At 39.4% G+C, this 16,185-nt stretch overlaps 1 protein-coding gene across 2 annotated transcripts in view; it reads left to right on the plus strand.

Annotated features, from left to right (window-relative positions):
* Positions 1-281: 281 nt before the first annotated feature.
* Acvr1c (activin A receptor type 1C) overlaps positions 282-16,185 on the plus strand; it is an 87,124-nt gene continuing 71,220 nt past the window's right edge. For both annotated transcript variants that reach the window (XM_070022883.1, XM_070022894.1), the window contains exon 1: positions 282-445. In XM_070022883.1, coding sequence (XP_069878984.1) covers positions 373-445 — 73 coding nt within the window. In that variant the 5' untranslated portion in view covers positions 282-372. The remainder of the gene's footprint in view (positions 446-16,185) is intronic.

A 16,185-nucleotide genomic window follows, 5' to 3' on the forward strand; every position in this document is an offset into this window, starting at 1 on the left:
GCCATCGGGCCGCCTCGGCCCGCCTGCCCCGCCGCCCGAGGCTGGGTGGCTGGCAGCGGGCGTAGGGGTGGAGGCGCGGCAGGGGCGGGCTCTGTCCCCCTTCCACCCCTCCCAGCCTGCTGCCGGGGCCAGTGGCAGGAGCGCAGCGCACCGCCCGCCGCGGGGGGCGTGGGATGGGGGCCTCAGGAGTGCGGAGTGCCCGGAGCGCCCGCGCCGCCTAGAGCCGAGGGCACACTTGGAGAGGGTGTCGGGTCTGCGCTCTCCTCCGGCGCCCCGGGAACTTCCAGGCGGGTCTGCACTGCCCTGGCTGCCCCGCTGCTGCTGCGCTCGGGGGGGGGCCTCGCCAAGCCCCGGCGCGGCTGCCTGGTGGCCATGAACCCGGCACTCCGCTCCGCGCTACGCCACGCTTTCCTGCTGTTTGCCTTGGCCGCCAAGCTCTCGGCAGGTAGAGTGGGTGTTTCTCCACCTGCGCTCTGGAGGGTGGGAGTTGGCGATTGTCTGCGGGTGAGCCCAGGGGAGGACGGGGCGGGGGAGGGGGGACGGGAAGAGGGCGAGGGAAAGAAGGTGCTCCGAAGACACTGACCGTCCGCGAGGCGGAGGGGGGCCGCGCCAGTTGGGTTGAAGGGGCGCGGGACAGCGCGCAGCGCGGCGTGGGCACCTGACGTCTGGCAGCTGTAGGGCTAGACAGGTGTGTTGGGGACGCAAACACCGGGAGGAAGGGGGAAAGAGACAGGATCCGTGGGGATATGGATGGCAGGGCGGAGGTGGGTGAGTAATTTAGGGCAGTTTTGACGCAGAGGGAGAATTTGTAGGTGCGTGCTTGGCTGGCAACGGGGCGGCTCCGCGAGTTCACCTTGCAGAGACTTGGAGAACTTCCGGTGCACTTTGGGTCGTCCTGTGCTAAGCCCCCAAGACCTGCTCAAGGAGGAGGCATGGTGGGGGGGGGGGGGAAGTGGCGAGTTAGTATGAGTTTTAGAAGGTTCAGGTGATCTCAGAGGCCTATTGATGGTGTCAACCTAGCCACGCACGAATGGAAAGCTTAAATTTGCGTGTTTTGCCACGCACATTGCTTTCGAGGTACGATCTTTACTCTGAGTTTCAGGAAAAGTAATCCTGGCAAGTGCTCCAGAGTTTATAACAGGTCTGTGCCTTGATAAGCTAAATAGACCCCTCAACCCAAGCTAGAATACACAAGTTCTTTACAATGTTTACTAGAAATTGAGGCCAATGTGCCTTTGGCAAAATCATATTCGGCTCTGAGTAAAGACCTGTAGCTCTGAAACTGTTTTCATTACATGGCTCTGGATTTCATAAACCAGGAACAGCCTCCTAGCTCACTCGTTCCTTAAACATTTCAAGCAGACGTCGAAGACATTTGCTCATAAAACCTGGTGTTTTTCCATAGAGCTGTACTTTGTCCGAAGCTGATTTTGATGCATTTTTATTTTCCCAGATGACAATCTGTTTGACATTAATAGGCGTACTCAGGGTGGGTAGTTTTCCTCCCTGGTGACATGTGCAGGAGACTGTTTTGAATAGTATGATTGCTGGCATGTACAGATATCTGTGTTTCAGATGGCCTCTGAGAGTCACTAAGTAAATATTCAAGGGAAAATTGATCACTGAAAAGGATTAGTGAATAAAATCTGATGATTAAAGCATTGCTATTGTTTTTTTAAGAAAAGCAATTATCCGGAGATTGTAAAAAAAAAAAGATGTGGGAAAGTGACATATGTGCATTTAGCATGAGAGAATTCATCAATAGAAAGAAAACCAACTGTGGCAAAGTCTTTATAACAAATGGTGAAGATCCCACCAACTTTATATAGTGAAAGTGCTCCTGTCCAAATGACAACCCCCGGAATGCAGTCTTCCAGACTGCCTTCTATGTATTGACTGTGGAACCCTATTTATTTGGGGGAGCTGAAGACATTGTTGAAAACAGGCTTGAAAGGTATATTTTTCTTTGTGACAGAATCTTTAGAAACTTCTAGAGGCCCTGAGCATACCAACATAATAAAACACATACCATTATGTTCATTATGTTCATGACACTAAAATGTGAAAATAAGAGAAACACACACACACACACACACACACACACACACACACTTTTCAAATTTGGAGTCTAAGAAAAATGCATGATATGGAAACAGTGTGTCAACACAGCAGATAAGTAGTTATTACAGTTAAACTTGTACAATGAACTTTTCTGTTATTAATTATTCTCAAATTTCCTTAGGATATTTGGACCCTCTGGGTGCCCCACATAAATAATGTCTATTACCAGCTAAATTATTTGTTCTCAATTTTTTAGTGGCTTTTAAATTTTATTTTATTGTAAAGATGCTGTACAGAAGGGTTACAGTTACATGAGTAAGGTAATCAATGCATGTTTTTCAAATTTTGTACAATTTTTTTGTTAACTAGTAAAGGTATTCAAGGTAGCCTTACTCTCCATCTTTTGTTTTCTCTTGTGCTTATCTGTCTAAGTCAGGTTAGCTGACCTGGCTATTTTTGTAAATCGTATCATTAAACATTGGTCACTTATGAATACGTACTTGCCATTGTTGGAGTGGTATATGTGAAATTAATGCTGTCATGATGACAGTCAGTGAACTGCATGACAGAAAGCATGGCCTCCCATTTGGCTCTCAAGTAAGTAAGTACAAGGGCCAGGACCTTCAAGGAGTGAACAATGATGCTAAGTCAATCAATCAATGCTTTTATGTTTGGTTGCTCTCCTTCAGCCTCTCTCACCTTCCAGGTATTATACATTAACCATGGAGCAGAGATCATTGCTCCTAGATGAGATTCTCAGAGAGTAACAGCTGGTGGAAACTTGGAAAGGTTATTTATTGGTCTGAAATGGCTTCTTGCTCTGAGTGGCTCTAATATCTAGGTTTTGGATTTCTTGAAGAAAACCTGGAATTTTCTACTCTGAAATTGTGCTTTGAATATTATATGGATTTACATATTGTGAATTCTTTTATAATTTCATGGTACTCCTTTGTCAGGTCAGGAAAGATTTATTGAGTCTAGAGAGTGATATGCTTTTACTCTAAAAGTGGAAATAGAGGGGTTTCCTTTGATAAAGAGTGGGAGCAAGGGTTTTTAGCAACAATTAGCAGTTCTCAAGAAGAGTTTCAGATGCTCTTCAATTGGAAGTGAAAGTACAAGACTGGGGCTAACTGGAAGAGATATTGTCACTTTTGTCCTTCTATAAACACAGTCAGTTATTGGTTGATTGGTAGAAATGGGCCATGATCCTCTATGTCTACAATGAAGAGACTCTTTTAGCACTGGAGTAACTGTGTTGACACTCCTGGGGCCTTATTCATTGACTGTACTGCCCAAGCCCACGATTCAGCTGAAAATCTACAGGCACATATAATGGAGAGTTCTTCTGAATCAACAAACTCATAGAGAAAAATTTACAAGTGTGGGTTGGGAGAGAAAGTGAGTAACTACATATGACATTAAAGTTTTGATCTTAGCAATGGATGAATGAACCCTTAACTAGAGTAACACAGACTGAAGGAGGTGATGTTCTGGGAGACGAAAGGGCTGGTAGAAAATAGAACTCAGTTGGGCATTGAGTTAAATCAGATGAGTTGAAAATGCCCATAAGTCACAAATGAAGTTCTCAAAAAAGCAATTGATTTTATGGGTCTGGTGTTCATAGGCAATGTCTAGGCTGAAGGTTAAGGAAAGGAACAACAACAACAAAATGGAACCAAGAACATTTACAGATGATTTTGAAAGATGCAACAAATCACCACTCAGATTTAGCAAGTAAAGCACAGAATGTTTATTTACATTGAATTACAGATAAATAGTGATCTTTTTTAGTGTGTGTCCCAAATATGACAAGGAAGGGACACAGACACAGACAGACAGACAGACAGACAGACAGACAGACAGACACACACACACACACACACACACACACACACACACACACACACACACACACACACTCACACCTGCTGGTTAATTTAATTTAATTCCATGAGTTATAACGCTATTTGGCTACCCAATGTGAAGAAAACACTATGGTGTAATGAACTTTTCCTGATGCAGTACACATTCATGGCTTTCATTGAAGAAAAGAGAGCAGGCCTATTTTTCACCTCATATCTATCAGAACTTCTGCTCTAGCTCTGCTGCTGTTGCCACATGTGATTTATTCCCAGCTTTTTTTTTGGGGGGGAGTCCAGTCGTGGGGCCTGAACTCTGGGCCTGGGCTCTGTCCCTCAGCTCTTCAGCTCAAGGGTAGTGCTCTACCACTTGAGCTACAGCGCCACTTCCGGCTTTTTGCTTATGTGGTGCTGAGGAATCGAACCCAGGGCCTCATGCATGCAAGGCAAGCACTCTACCACTGAGCCACCTTCCCAGCCCTATTCCCAGCTTTTTGAACAGGAAACCTCACTGTGTCAGAGGCTACTTAGTTGTTCTCAACACAACATGAAAGTTATCTAGGGCTATGAAGGGCGCAATAACTTTTTCTGTATCCTGGAAGCCGTTGTTATATGAAATCTAGTGTTTTCCCCCTTAAATTGGTGAAGTGATTTTTATTTACAGATACATGTTGAGAGTATTTTCCTTTTGAATAAAATTTCACATGTTCCCCTTTTAGGGGAAATACTTTCAGGTAATAAGGACCCCCTTTTATTTTTCTCAGTAGTACTTTCAGGTAAGCAGAGAGGAAAATGAGTAGTCATGGTTGGGTGGCTATTCGTTCCTACAAGATCTTTTTAACTAGGGATACAGGTGGACCCATTGCAACAATGAGATGTACAAGTCGTTATGTGGAAAAACGAAATTTACAACTTTGGTGTGTATGAGGGAGGGAGGATCGGGGTGGGGGGGAGGTAGGGGGAGTATGGGAAGGGATGGGAAGGGGAAACAAAGAGGAGGCAACAATGCTTGATAAGAAATGAACTCATGGGGCTGGGAAGGTGGCTCAGTGGTAGAGCGCTTGCCTTGCATGCATGAGGCCCTGGGTTCGATTCCTCAGCACCACATAAGCAAAAAGAAAAAAGCCGGAAGTGGTGCTGTGACTCAAGTGAGCTGAAGAGCTGAGGGACAGGGTCCAGGCCTAGAGTTCAGGCCCCATGACCGGACCCCCCCCCAAAAAAAGAAAGAAATGAACCCGTTATCTTGTCCATGTAATTGTAAGTCCTCTGTATGGTATTTTCACAATAAAAAATAAATAAGTAAAAATAAAAGATCTGCTAATCGGACACAATTTCTTGCTTTGGAGCATGATATCAAGAAAGTGATTGCAAGTCTCTTGGGAAAGGGGCTGACATGCACAAATATCTGCCAAAGGCTATGCAGTCCCTGCCCTAGTTTAGTCTTCTTGAATTTGCTGCCACCAGCTACTTAGTATCATATTCATTTTGAGGCTTCAAGGGGAAAGTGTGATATAAATGGACATCGGTAACCATAGATCTTTATAAAGCTCTAAGAGATTTGTTCACAGGTACCTATGTAGTAAGTTGTAACAGATAATCAAATGACAGAACTAATTTTCAAGTTTTCAAAATTAAGCAGGAGAGTCAATATTTCTAAGCACAACGAGTGTGCAATGCTCTTTATTATTTTTTATTTTTTACGTACTTAATTTCTTTTACATCTGAAATTTTATTCTGGGTTTTCCATTACTTTGGTTTTCTCTAACTTAAAAACTTCAGTCAGTAGAGAATATTTCAAGGTTTATCCTTACATTGTTTATGAAGTTGGGGGGGTATATATTTAAGGAATTGAGATATGTTTATAATGATACATAATGGAACTTTACCACAGGGACTTGAACATACCTAAATATTGTCTTGGCTCAGTCATGATTAAGAGATATCTAGAGGGCTGGGAAAATGGCTCAGTGGTAGAGTGCTTGCTTTGCATGCATGAGGCCCTGGGTTCGATTTCACCACATAAGCAGAAAAAGCTAGAAGTGACACTGTGGCTCAAATGGCAGAGCACTAGCCTTGAGCTGAAGCGCTCAGGGACAGCGCCCAGGCCCAGAGTTTATTCCCCATGACTAGCAGAGAGAGAGAGGTGGGGGGGGAAGGTAGAAAGAGAGAGAGAGAGAGAGAGAGAGAGAGAGAGAGAGAGAGAGAGAGAGAGAGAGAGAGAGAGAGAGAGAGAGAGAGATCTAGAAAAAGGAGGTGAAGCAAGGCAAAGTGATTTCTTGTTAATTGGTATTTTGCTCCTCAATTACATAGCAGGATTCCAATACACTTCACTCCCCTAAACCCTTAGCAGCAGCAAAGTAGCCACAGATAAATCAAAGAGTAGTTCTGATAAGTCAAAATTCTGATTCTGTTCCATTGAAAAACCATTACATGTCTGACAGAATGGAGCCAGAGAGACAGCAGAACATGGAACCTTTCCCCTCTATATCCTACATTAGTATACCTCTCATGGAAATCTCTGGCAAGATTCCAGGCAGTAATTTTATGGGTGTCTGCTAAGTGTGTGAAACACAGAGAAGGTGTGGAAAGACGTGGCTAGATCTTCTCTGAGGAAGATCTTGCCATCCCATATGTTATGGAAAAGAGGTAGAAGATAAGGCCCAAATCATGAACTCTGTACCTTTCTCCTTTGAAAGTTGGATTTCTGATTTGTGGGCCTAGGTCACTAACATCTGCACAATACAAATCACTACTCTCACACCTAGGGATCCAAGAAAAACTCAAGGTGAAAGGCAGTGAATGTGAATGTGAAGCAGACAAGGAAGATTCCATAAAAGCCCACACTGCTTCTTTCTATCATTCTCTTCTTCAGTTCACCTGCTCTGATTGGCCAGCTACACTATAAAGGTTCTACACTACCCTCATTCCTCATTTTTTTATCCTCTATAATAGCTTCCTTTTTCTGTTGTTTTCTTCTGTCTTTTGGAGAGTAGGCATGTGAAGATATTGTTTCTTTAGAGCTGTTTTAAATTAATCCCCTCAAGAATTCAGGGTGAATCATTCAGTATGACTCAAAAGCTTGCTTATTATTTTTTTAAACAATTTAAATTTGCAGTGTCTTAAATATCCCAAATTAGATCAATCCGCTTTTTTATTAAACTTTTCACATCAAGAAAATCATTAGGATGCTCAAATTTTTGAAAGTGAAGCACCATTTTCCCCTTCAATCTGTTTTGTCATCTTTAACTCAAGGTAAGGTACAAGGGTTGTATGTTGGTTAAATGTCATATAATTATTTTGTGCAACTCCATGATTGACTAAAATAAAGGCTACATAGACAAAAAAAACACCCCTAGGATTAGAAAACATCCAATATATCAGGACTGGAACAATTATTATTTTAATGTAAAATGTTAAGTTTCATAAACACTTGCATGTCCTAGAGCTGTTAACACAGAGTGTTAATCTAGATTAACACAGTCTTTAAGAAAGCAGCTTGTTTTAAAACAGAGCCAGAATATATTAAAGAGTATTAACTCATCACATCTCACAATTTTATCAGATGACATTTTCCTGGCCTGCTCCCTTAGAAATGTAAGGGTTTTTTCTCTTTTCTTTTTTACCATCTCCCTTATCACTCTCCATGAGTAAATATTCTACTCTGTGAACATTTGCCTGCTTTGATAGTCATAGTGTGATTGAGCTCTCACTTAAATTCCACTTACAATCTGTAGTGTGTATTTCCAGAAAGTAGACAATACACTTATCTTGAGAGACTGAAAGAATAGTTACATAATTGGAAGATTTCTTAGGATAATAATGTGTAATTGAATGGAACTCTTCAAAAAAATCTTTTTTTCCCCCTGTAGCTGATCTCTAGCTATATTATATGAATAGGCATTACCTTTTGTAGAGTGTAGAAAGTTGGCTTAAATAGACAACTGGACCCTTTAAAAGGTTTGCAATTTGTGCCAGTTCAAGATAAAGATGCTCTTAACATGAATCCTTCTACCACAATATGTGTGTATTATTGCCACTACTACAGAGTTTTTCATAGCATTCCCTTACTTTTGTTTTTTAATTTATAGGGTGTGTAAGGTTGTCCTTTTTTAGTGCTAACATCAGAAATTTGAATGTATTCTCTTTTACTTATGGGTCATTGATCAGTCCAAATTTTCTTAAAGGGTCAGATAGTATATTTCATATTTGAGGAGCAGAGAGTATCTTTTACATTTAAGTAATTCCTACTTTGTCTTATAAACATAGTTAGATAATACAGAAGCAATAGGTGCTGCAAAATTCAAATAAAATTTTAGTTACAAATGGTCCAGCCATATGCTATAATTTGCTGACCACTTTCTAAATCAATGAACACATTCATTCTTTTCTAAAATATAAAAATTCAAAGTTTTAATTTCCCCACAGGCAGTGGGGAACTAATGGGATATTTAGATGTTTGTTATTTAGCTTCTAAATATTTTAGGAATTTCAAACTTCTTGTTATTGAATTCTAATTTTAATCCATTATTAGTATAATAAATTTGTATAATTTCTGTTCTTTCCAATTATTTATTCTTATTTGTTTTATAGTTCAGCATATGTCTAGATTGAAAGTATGTTTGAAAATAATGTATATTATGGTTTTGATAGGTACAGTGTTCCATTTTTTAAAACTTGTTATTGTAAAGTTGAAATATAGAGGGGTTACAGTTACACTAACCAGGTAATCAGTACAATTCTTTTTGAAGCATGTCTCCTGTTCTCTTGCTCCAATTTTTTCCTCCTGTCCCCACCCACAAGATATACAGTTCATTTCCCACATAGTGTCTAGGGAGTACCACTGTGATATTTGTTCGCAGTTTGTCCCATCTTTTCTGTGCCCCCCCTTTATCCTCCCAAATACAAATAAACAAACAAACAAGGAATCTGTGTTGATTCCATATCTTGGCTATGATAAACAATGCTACAATGTACATGGGTGTGCTGGTAGCTTTAGTGTGGTATTGTTTGTGTTCTATTGGATAAATGTCCAGAAGTGTGTTGCTGGGTCATAGGGGAGCTCTATTGGAGTCTTTTGAGAAACCTCCATACTGCTTTCCAAAGTGATTGAACAAGTTTACATTCCCATCAACAATGCAGTAGGGTTCCTTTCTGGCCACATCCTCTCCAACATCTCTTGTTATTAGAGTTCTTGATTATAGCCATTCTAAGTGGAGTGAGGTAGAATCTCAATGTTGTTTTGATTTACATTTCTTTTGTGGCTAGAGAGGTTGAGCATTTCTTCAAATGTCTATTGGCCATTCTTATTTCCTCTTCAGAGAAGTTTCTCTTTAAGTCTTTAGCTCACTTCTTTATTGGGCAGTTGTTTCTTTGAAGATTTGTTGTTGGGAGATTTAATTTTTTGAGTGCCAGGTATATTTTAGATATGAAACCCTTATCCATTGTATGGCTAGTGAAGGTCTTCTCCCAAACTGTGGGCTATCTGTTGATCTTGCTAGCTATGTCCTTTGCCATGCAGAAGCTCTGCAATTTCATGCAATCCCATTTTTCCAACCTTTCTTTGATTTGTTGTGTTTCTGGGTCTCTATTAAGAAAAGTTCAGCCTGTACCAAAGAGACCTAAAGTTTCTCTCATTCCTTCCTGTAATGTTTTCAGACTCCAAGGTCTTTGATCCATTTGAAGTTGATTCTGGTGCAGGGTGATATATAAGGATCTAGCTTTAGTTTACTACAGGTGATTAGCAAATTTTGCCAGCAGCATTTACTGAAGAGGCTGTCTTTCTTCCATTCTATTTTTTTAGCTCCCTTATTGAAGATTAGGTGGCTATAGGTCTGTGGGTTCATTTTTGGGTTTTCAGTTCTATTCCATTGGTCCTGAGGTCTGTTCTTATGCCAGTACCAAGCTGTTTTGATTACTATGACTTTGTAGTAGTTTGAAATTTTGTATTCCTCCAGCACTATTCTTTCTGTTAAGGAATCGTTTTTGTTATTCAGGGTCTTTTATTGTTCCATATGAAGTTTTGGATTGCTTCTTCTATTTCATTGAAAAATGAGGTTGGAATATTGATAGGTGTCTCATTGAAATTGTAGATAGCCTTGGGAAGTATTGCCATTTTCACGATGTTGATCCTTCAAATCCAGGAGCATGGGAGGTTTTTCACTTCCTTAGTTCTGTTTTGATTTCCTTTTTCAGGTTTTTAAAGTTTTCGTCATAGAGGTACTTCACTTCTTTAGTTAATTACTAGGTATTTTATTTTTTGTGGGGTTATTACGAATGGAGTTGCTTTCCTGATTTCAGCCACGCTTTTCTCATTGTTGAGATACAGAAGAGCCATTGATTTTTGAGAGTTAATTTTATACCCTGCTACTTTGCCAAAGTTTTGAATTAGCTTGAGTAATTTGGGAGTGGAGTCCATGGGATTCTTTAAATACAAGATCATATCGTCTGCAAAGGAGAGTTTTACTTCATCTTTCCCTATGTGGATCCCCTTTATGTTTGTATCTTGTCTTATTGCTATAACTAGGCATTCTAATACTAAATTGAAGAGAAGTGCAGAGAGTAGACATCCTTTCTCGTTCCTGAATTTAGAAGAAATAGCTTTAGTTTTTTTTGCCATTAAGTATAATGCTGGCTGTAGGTTTGTCATACACAGCCTTTATTGTATTAAGGAATGTTCCATGCATTCTTAATTTTTCCAGAGCCTTCATCATAGAGGGGTGTTGGATCTTGTCAAATGCTTTTTCTGCATCTATTGAGATAATCATGTGGTTCTTATCCTTGCTCTTGTTGATGTGATGAATTATATTAATTAATTTTGCATATATTGAACCAGCTTTGCATCCCTGAAATGAATCCTGTTTGATTGTAGTGTATGATTTTTTGGATGAATTGTTGAAGTCAGTTGGCCAAAATTTTGTTGAGAAGTTTTGTATCGATGTTCATCAAAGAAATGGATCTATAGTTCTTTTTCTTTGATGAGTCCCTGCCTGGTTTTGGGATGAGGGTTTCGATAGCTTCATAGAAAGAGTTCGGCAGTGAACTTTCTCTTTCAATTTCATTGAAGAGTTGGAGGACTATTGAGTTGGAGGAGTTCTGCTTTGAAGGCTTGGTAGAATTCCACTGTAAATCCATCTGGTCCTGGGCTTTTCTTAGATGGGAGGTCTCTTATTGCTGTTTGTATTTCGATATTTGATATGGGTCTATTAATTTGGTTTAACTCATCTTGGTTTAGTTTCAGCATTTTCTAGGAAATCGTCCATTTCCTCCAGGTTCTCAAACTTATTAGCATAAAGGTTTGAGAAGTATTCCCTTATAATGTTCTGTGATGATGTTTCCATTCTCATCTCTGAGTTTTTTTTTTTTTTTAGTTTGTTTATTTGTGTATGTTCTCTTCTTTTTCTGAGAAGATTTACTGTAAGGGTCTGTCAATTTTTGTTAATTTATTTGAAGAACCAACTCCTTGTTTTGTTGATTCTTTGAAGAACCAACTCTTTGTTTTGTGGATTCTTTCTATGTTTTTTTTTTAATTCTAATTCATTTAATTCTGATTTAATGTTAATTATTTGTTTCCATCAACTGGATTGGGGTTTAGCTTGCTGCTATTTTTCAAGGAGGTTCAGATGTCTCATTAAATTGTTGGTTTCAGATATCTCTAATTTGTTGATGTAGGAACTCAGAGCAATAAACTTGCCTCTGAGTACTGCCTTTGCTGTGTCCCAAAGGAGCTGTTAATTTGTGTGTTCATTTTTGTTGAATATCATGAACATTTGAATTTCCTCTCTAATCTCTTCCATGACCAACTGGTGATTCAACAGTGTGCTGTTCAGCCTCCATGTGATACCGGACTTTCTTTGGTGGCTTTGGTGTTGAGTTCTAATTTTATTCCCTTGTGGTCTGAGAGAATGCAGGGCATAATTTCAACGTTTCTGAATTTGGACAAGTTTGCTTTGTGACTTAAAATGTGGTCTATTTTAGAAAATATTCCATGTGCTGCTGAGAAGAATGTGTATTCTGATGCTGCTGGGTGAAATATTCGGTAGATGTCTATTAAATCTAGTTGTTCTATGCAATTGTTTAGATCTGCAGTATCTCTGTTGAGTTTTTGCCAGGTTAATCTATCTAGTGGGGATAATGGTGCATTAAAGTCCCCAACAATTAATGTGTTTGGATCTATGTGAGATTTGAGGCAAAGTAATGTTTCTTGGATAAATTTGGGTGTGCCGTTGTTTGCTGAATAGATATTTAGGATTGTAATATCCTCCTGAAGGGGAGATCCCTTAATTAGCATGTAGCTACCTTCTTTATCTCTTCTCACTAATTTTAATTTGAAGTCTATTTTATCTGATATTAGGATTGCAACTCCTGCTTGTATATGGGGGCTGTTTGTTTGGTGAATTTTATTCCAGCGTTTCACTTTCAGAATGGTTGTTCCTATGGGCAAGGTGTGTCTCTTGAAGGCAGTAGATAGAAGGATCTTGCTTTTTAATCCAACTAGACAGTCTGTCGCTTAATTGGAGGGTTTAGTCCATTATTGTTGAAAGTTAGGACTGAGAGATGTTTGGTAGTTCCTGCCATGTTATCTAACTTCTTGGGGGCTGTGGAAACTGGGTTCTTCCTATGGTTCTTAGATTCTTCATTTGGGTGTGGTTTCTTGTCTTTTATTGTGGTCTTGTTGGTTTTCTATGTGTAGGACATCTTTAAGTATCTTTTGTAGGGCTGGTTTGGTGGAGATATATTGTTTCAGTTTTTCTTTGCTATGGAAGGTTTTTATTCGACCTTCAGTTATGAAGGAGAGTTTAGCTGGGTACAGTATTCTTGATTGATAGTTGTTGGTCTTTAGGGCATGGTATACATCTTCTTGCTTTAATTGTCTCTGCTGAGAAATCTGAGGTGACTTTAATTGGTTTCCCTTTATAGGTGATTGATCTTTTCTCCTTGACAGCTTTAAGGATCCTTTCTTTGGTCTGATTTGATCCTGTGTGGATTATAATGTGATGGTGTGATGTCCTGTTCTGGTCTTGTCTATTTGGGGTTCTAAAAACTTCTTGTATCTGAATAGGCCTATCTTTTTGCATGTTTGGGAAGTTCTCTGCTAGCATCCTGTTAAATAAATTTCCTAGACCATTACCTTCTGTCTCTATGTGCTCCTCTATACCCATTATCCTCAGATTAAGCCTTCTGATGGTGTGTGCTAAATGTTGAATAGATCTATCATATTTCTTGGATTTGTCTTGGATAATTGTCTGTTCTTTCTCTATAACATCTAGGCTGTCTTCAATCCCTGATATTTGATCTTCTGCATGGTCTAACCTGCTGTCAAAACTTTCTACTTTGTTTTTTATTTCCTTTCCTTCTAATTAGTCAGCTTCGATGGCTTCAAATTCTTTATTGGAGCTTTGTTATAGATCTTGTATGGACTTCTTTACTTCCTTAATTTGGTGATCAGTGTTTATTCTCCAATCCCTTAGTTGATTGGTTATAGTTTCATTGGACTCCCTTTTCTTCTGATGGGCTTCATTCAGCATTCTCTTTGTGGTCTCCCTGGATTCCTTCAGCTGTCTGTTAATGGATTCCATGAATGCCTCTATTGATCTTTGTCTATTCTCATCCTGCTCATGCAATTCCTGTAGTCTTTTAAAGAATCTCCATACCACTTTCCAGAGCAGTTGAACAAGTTTACATTCCCACCAACAGTGTAATACAGTTCCCTTTTGACCACATCCTGGCCAGCATTTGTTATCACTCGTTTTCTTGAAAATGGCTGTTCTAACTGGGGTGAGGTAGAATCCCCATGCTGTTTTCATTTGCATTTCTTTAATGGCCAGCGATGTTGACATTTCTTCATGTGTCTATTGGCCATTCCTCTTCCTCTGAGAAATCCCTAAGTCTTTAACCAATTTATTCATTGGGTTGTTGAGTTTTGAGGGTTTATTTTTGAGAGTTTAACTTTTTGAGCTCTAAGTATATTTTAGATATGAGGTCCTTGTCTGATGCATAACTAGTTAAGATCTGTCATTCTGTGGGATTTAATTTAACTTGTTAGCTATGTCCTTTGCCATGCAGAAGCTCTTCACTTTGATGCAATTCACTTTATCCAGTCTTTCTTTGATTTGTTGTGATTCTGAATCTTTACTTAGGAAGTTTCATCCTGTGCTTAGAAGACCTAGTGTTTCCCTTATCCATTCCAGTAATGTTTTCATGATATCTGGTCTTATTTTGAGCTCTTTGATCCATTTAGAATTGATTCTGGTACAGGGTGATTTATATGAGTATCTATCTTAAGTTCTCTATATCTGGATAGCCAATTTTGCCGTTTCTGTTTGTTGAAAGGGCTGTCTTTCTTCCAACCTGTGTTTTGGGCCCCCTTATCAAATATTAGGTGTCTGGCTTTATCTCTGTGGGTTAATTTCTGGGTCTTCTAATTCTGTTCTATTGGTCTTCAGGTTTGTTCTTATTCAAGTACCCAGCTTTTTGGTTTTTTTTTAACTATACCTCTGTAACAAAGTTCAAAGTTGGTATTGACAGTCCTCTGGCACCTCTTCTATTCATATTCCATATGAATATTTGGATTGATTTCTCTATTTGTTTGAAGAAAGTTGTTGGGATTTTGATGGGTATTGAATTGAATTTGTATATTGCTCTGAGCAGTATTTCCATTTGTTCAATATTCTTCCTATCAGGAGCATGGGGGGGGGGGCGTTCCATTTCTTTAAATCTGCCTCAATTTCTTTTTTTCAGAATTTTAACGTTTTCAGTTAATTCCTAGGGTTTTTTTTTTAATGCTATTACAAATGGAGTTGCTTTCCTGATTTCTACTCTTCTCATATTTGGCATACAGGGAAGCTAAAGTACAGTGTTCTATAAAAATCAAATCAGCTGGGCACTAGAGGCTCACGTCTGTAATCTTAGCTACTCAGGAGGCTGATATCTGAGGTTTGAGGTTAAAGCCAGCCCAGGAAGGAAAGGCTGTGAAACTCATCTCCAATAAAACCACCAGGAAACCGGAAGTGGTTCTGTGGCTCAAGTGGTAGAGCACTAACCTTGAGCTGAAAAGCTGAGGGACAGCACTCAGGCCCAGACTTCAAGCCCCATGACCTACTCCCCCTCCTTCCACACACAAAATCACTTAGAGAAGTAGGCACCGAAGGGTCACACCTGTAATTCTAGATATTCGGAGGTTGAGATCTGAGTATGAACATTTGAAGCCAGCTCAGACAGGAAAGTTCACAAAACTCTTATGTCCAATTAACCACCCAAAAGCCAGAACTGGAGCTGTAGTTCAAGTGGTAGAACAATATCCTTGAGTAAAAAAACTCAAGGCACTGAGTTTAAGCCCCCGTATTGTCACCCACTCCCCAAATCAGTTAGATCAAGTGCATTGACTATGTTATTTAAATTGTTTATATCTCTTCCAATTTTCTGTTTTTTTTTAATCAATTACTGAAGAAGAGTTGATATCTTCAATTTTACTTGTCAGTTTGTTTACTTACATTTTTGCTTTACAATTTTGCTTTACAATTTTGCTTTATGGATTTGAGAATTTTTTTTTTTTTTTGGTCGGTCATGGGGCTTGAACTCTGGGCTTGGACGCTGGCCCTCAGCTCTTCAGCTCAAGGCGAGCGCTCTACCACTTGAGCTACAGCGCCACTTCGGGATTTGAGAATTTTCTTATTGGAGGCATATACATAGTTTTTGTTTTTTTTCGATCAGTATTTGCCGTCAGGAAATGTACCGTTTTATCCATTGTATTAAATAATTATGACATCTCTCTTTTTTACTGGTAAAAATATTTTTTAACCAGTAAAAATATTATTTGCTGCTGGGAACTGGTGGCTCACAACTGTAATCCTAGCTACTCAGTAGACTGAGATCTGAGGATCATGGTTCAAAGCCAGCCTAGGCAGGGAAGTCCGTGGCTCAAAGTGGTAGAGTGCTAGCCTTGAGCTAAAAAGCTCAATGACAGCACCCAGGCCCTGAGTGCAAGCCCTATGACCACTACCACCACCACCAACAACAACTATACACACACACACACACATATAAACAGAGTATGTTGTATATTATATATAAATATATATACACACACATATTATTTGCCTTTATCTTTACTCTGTCAATATAAATGTATTAATCCTAGTTTTCTCATGCTTCATATTTTTATATTTACTTTGAAGCATATTAAAATAGCTATTCCACTTTTTTTGGTATAAATGTTAACATTTTATTGATTTTTTTCCCAACCTCTTAGTTTTAACTTCATGTATAT

Source organism: Dipodomys merriami, unplaced genomic scaffold (genome assembly GCF_024711535.1).
Source record: "Dipodomys merriami isolate MVZ:Mamm:240054 unplaced genomic scaffold, mDipMer1.0.p SCAF_1, whole genome shotgun sequence".
NCBI lineage: Eukaryota > Metazoa > Chordata > Mammalia > Rodentia > Heteromyidae > Dipodomys > Dipodomys merriami.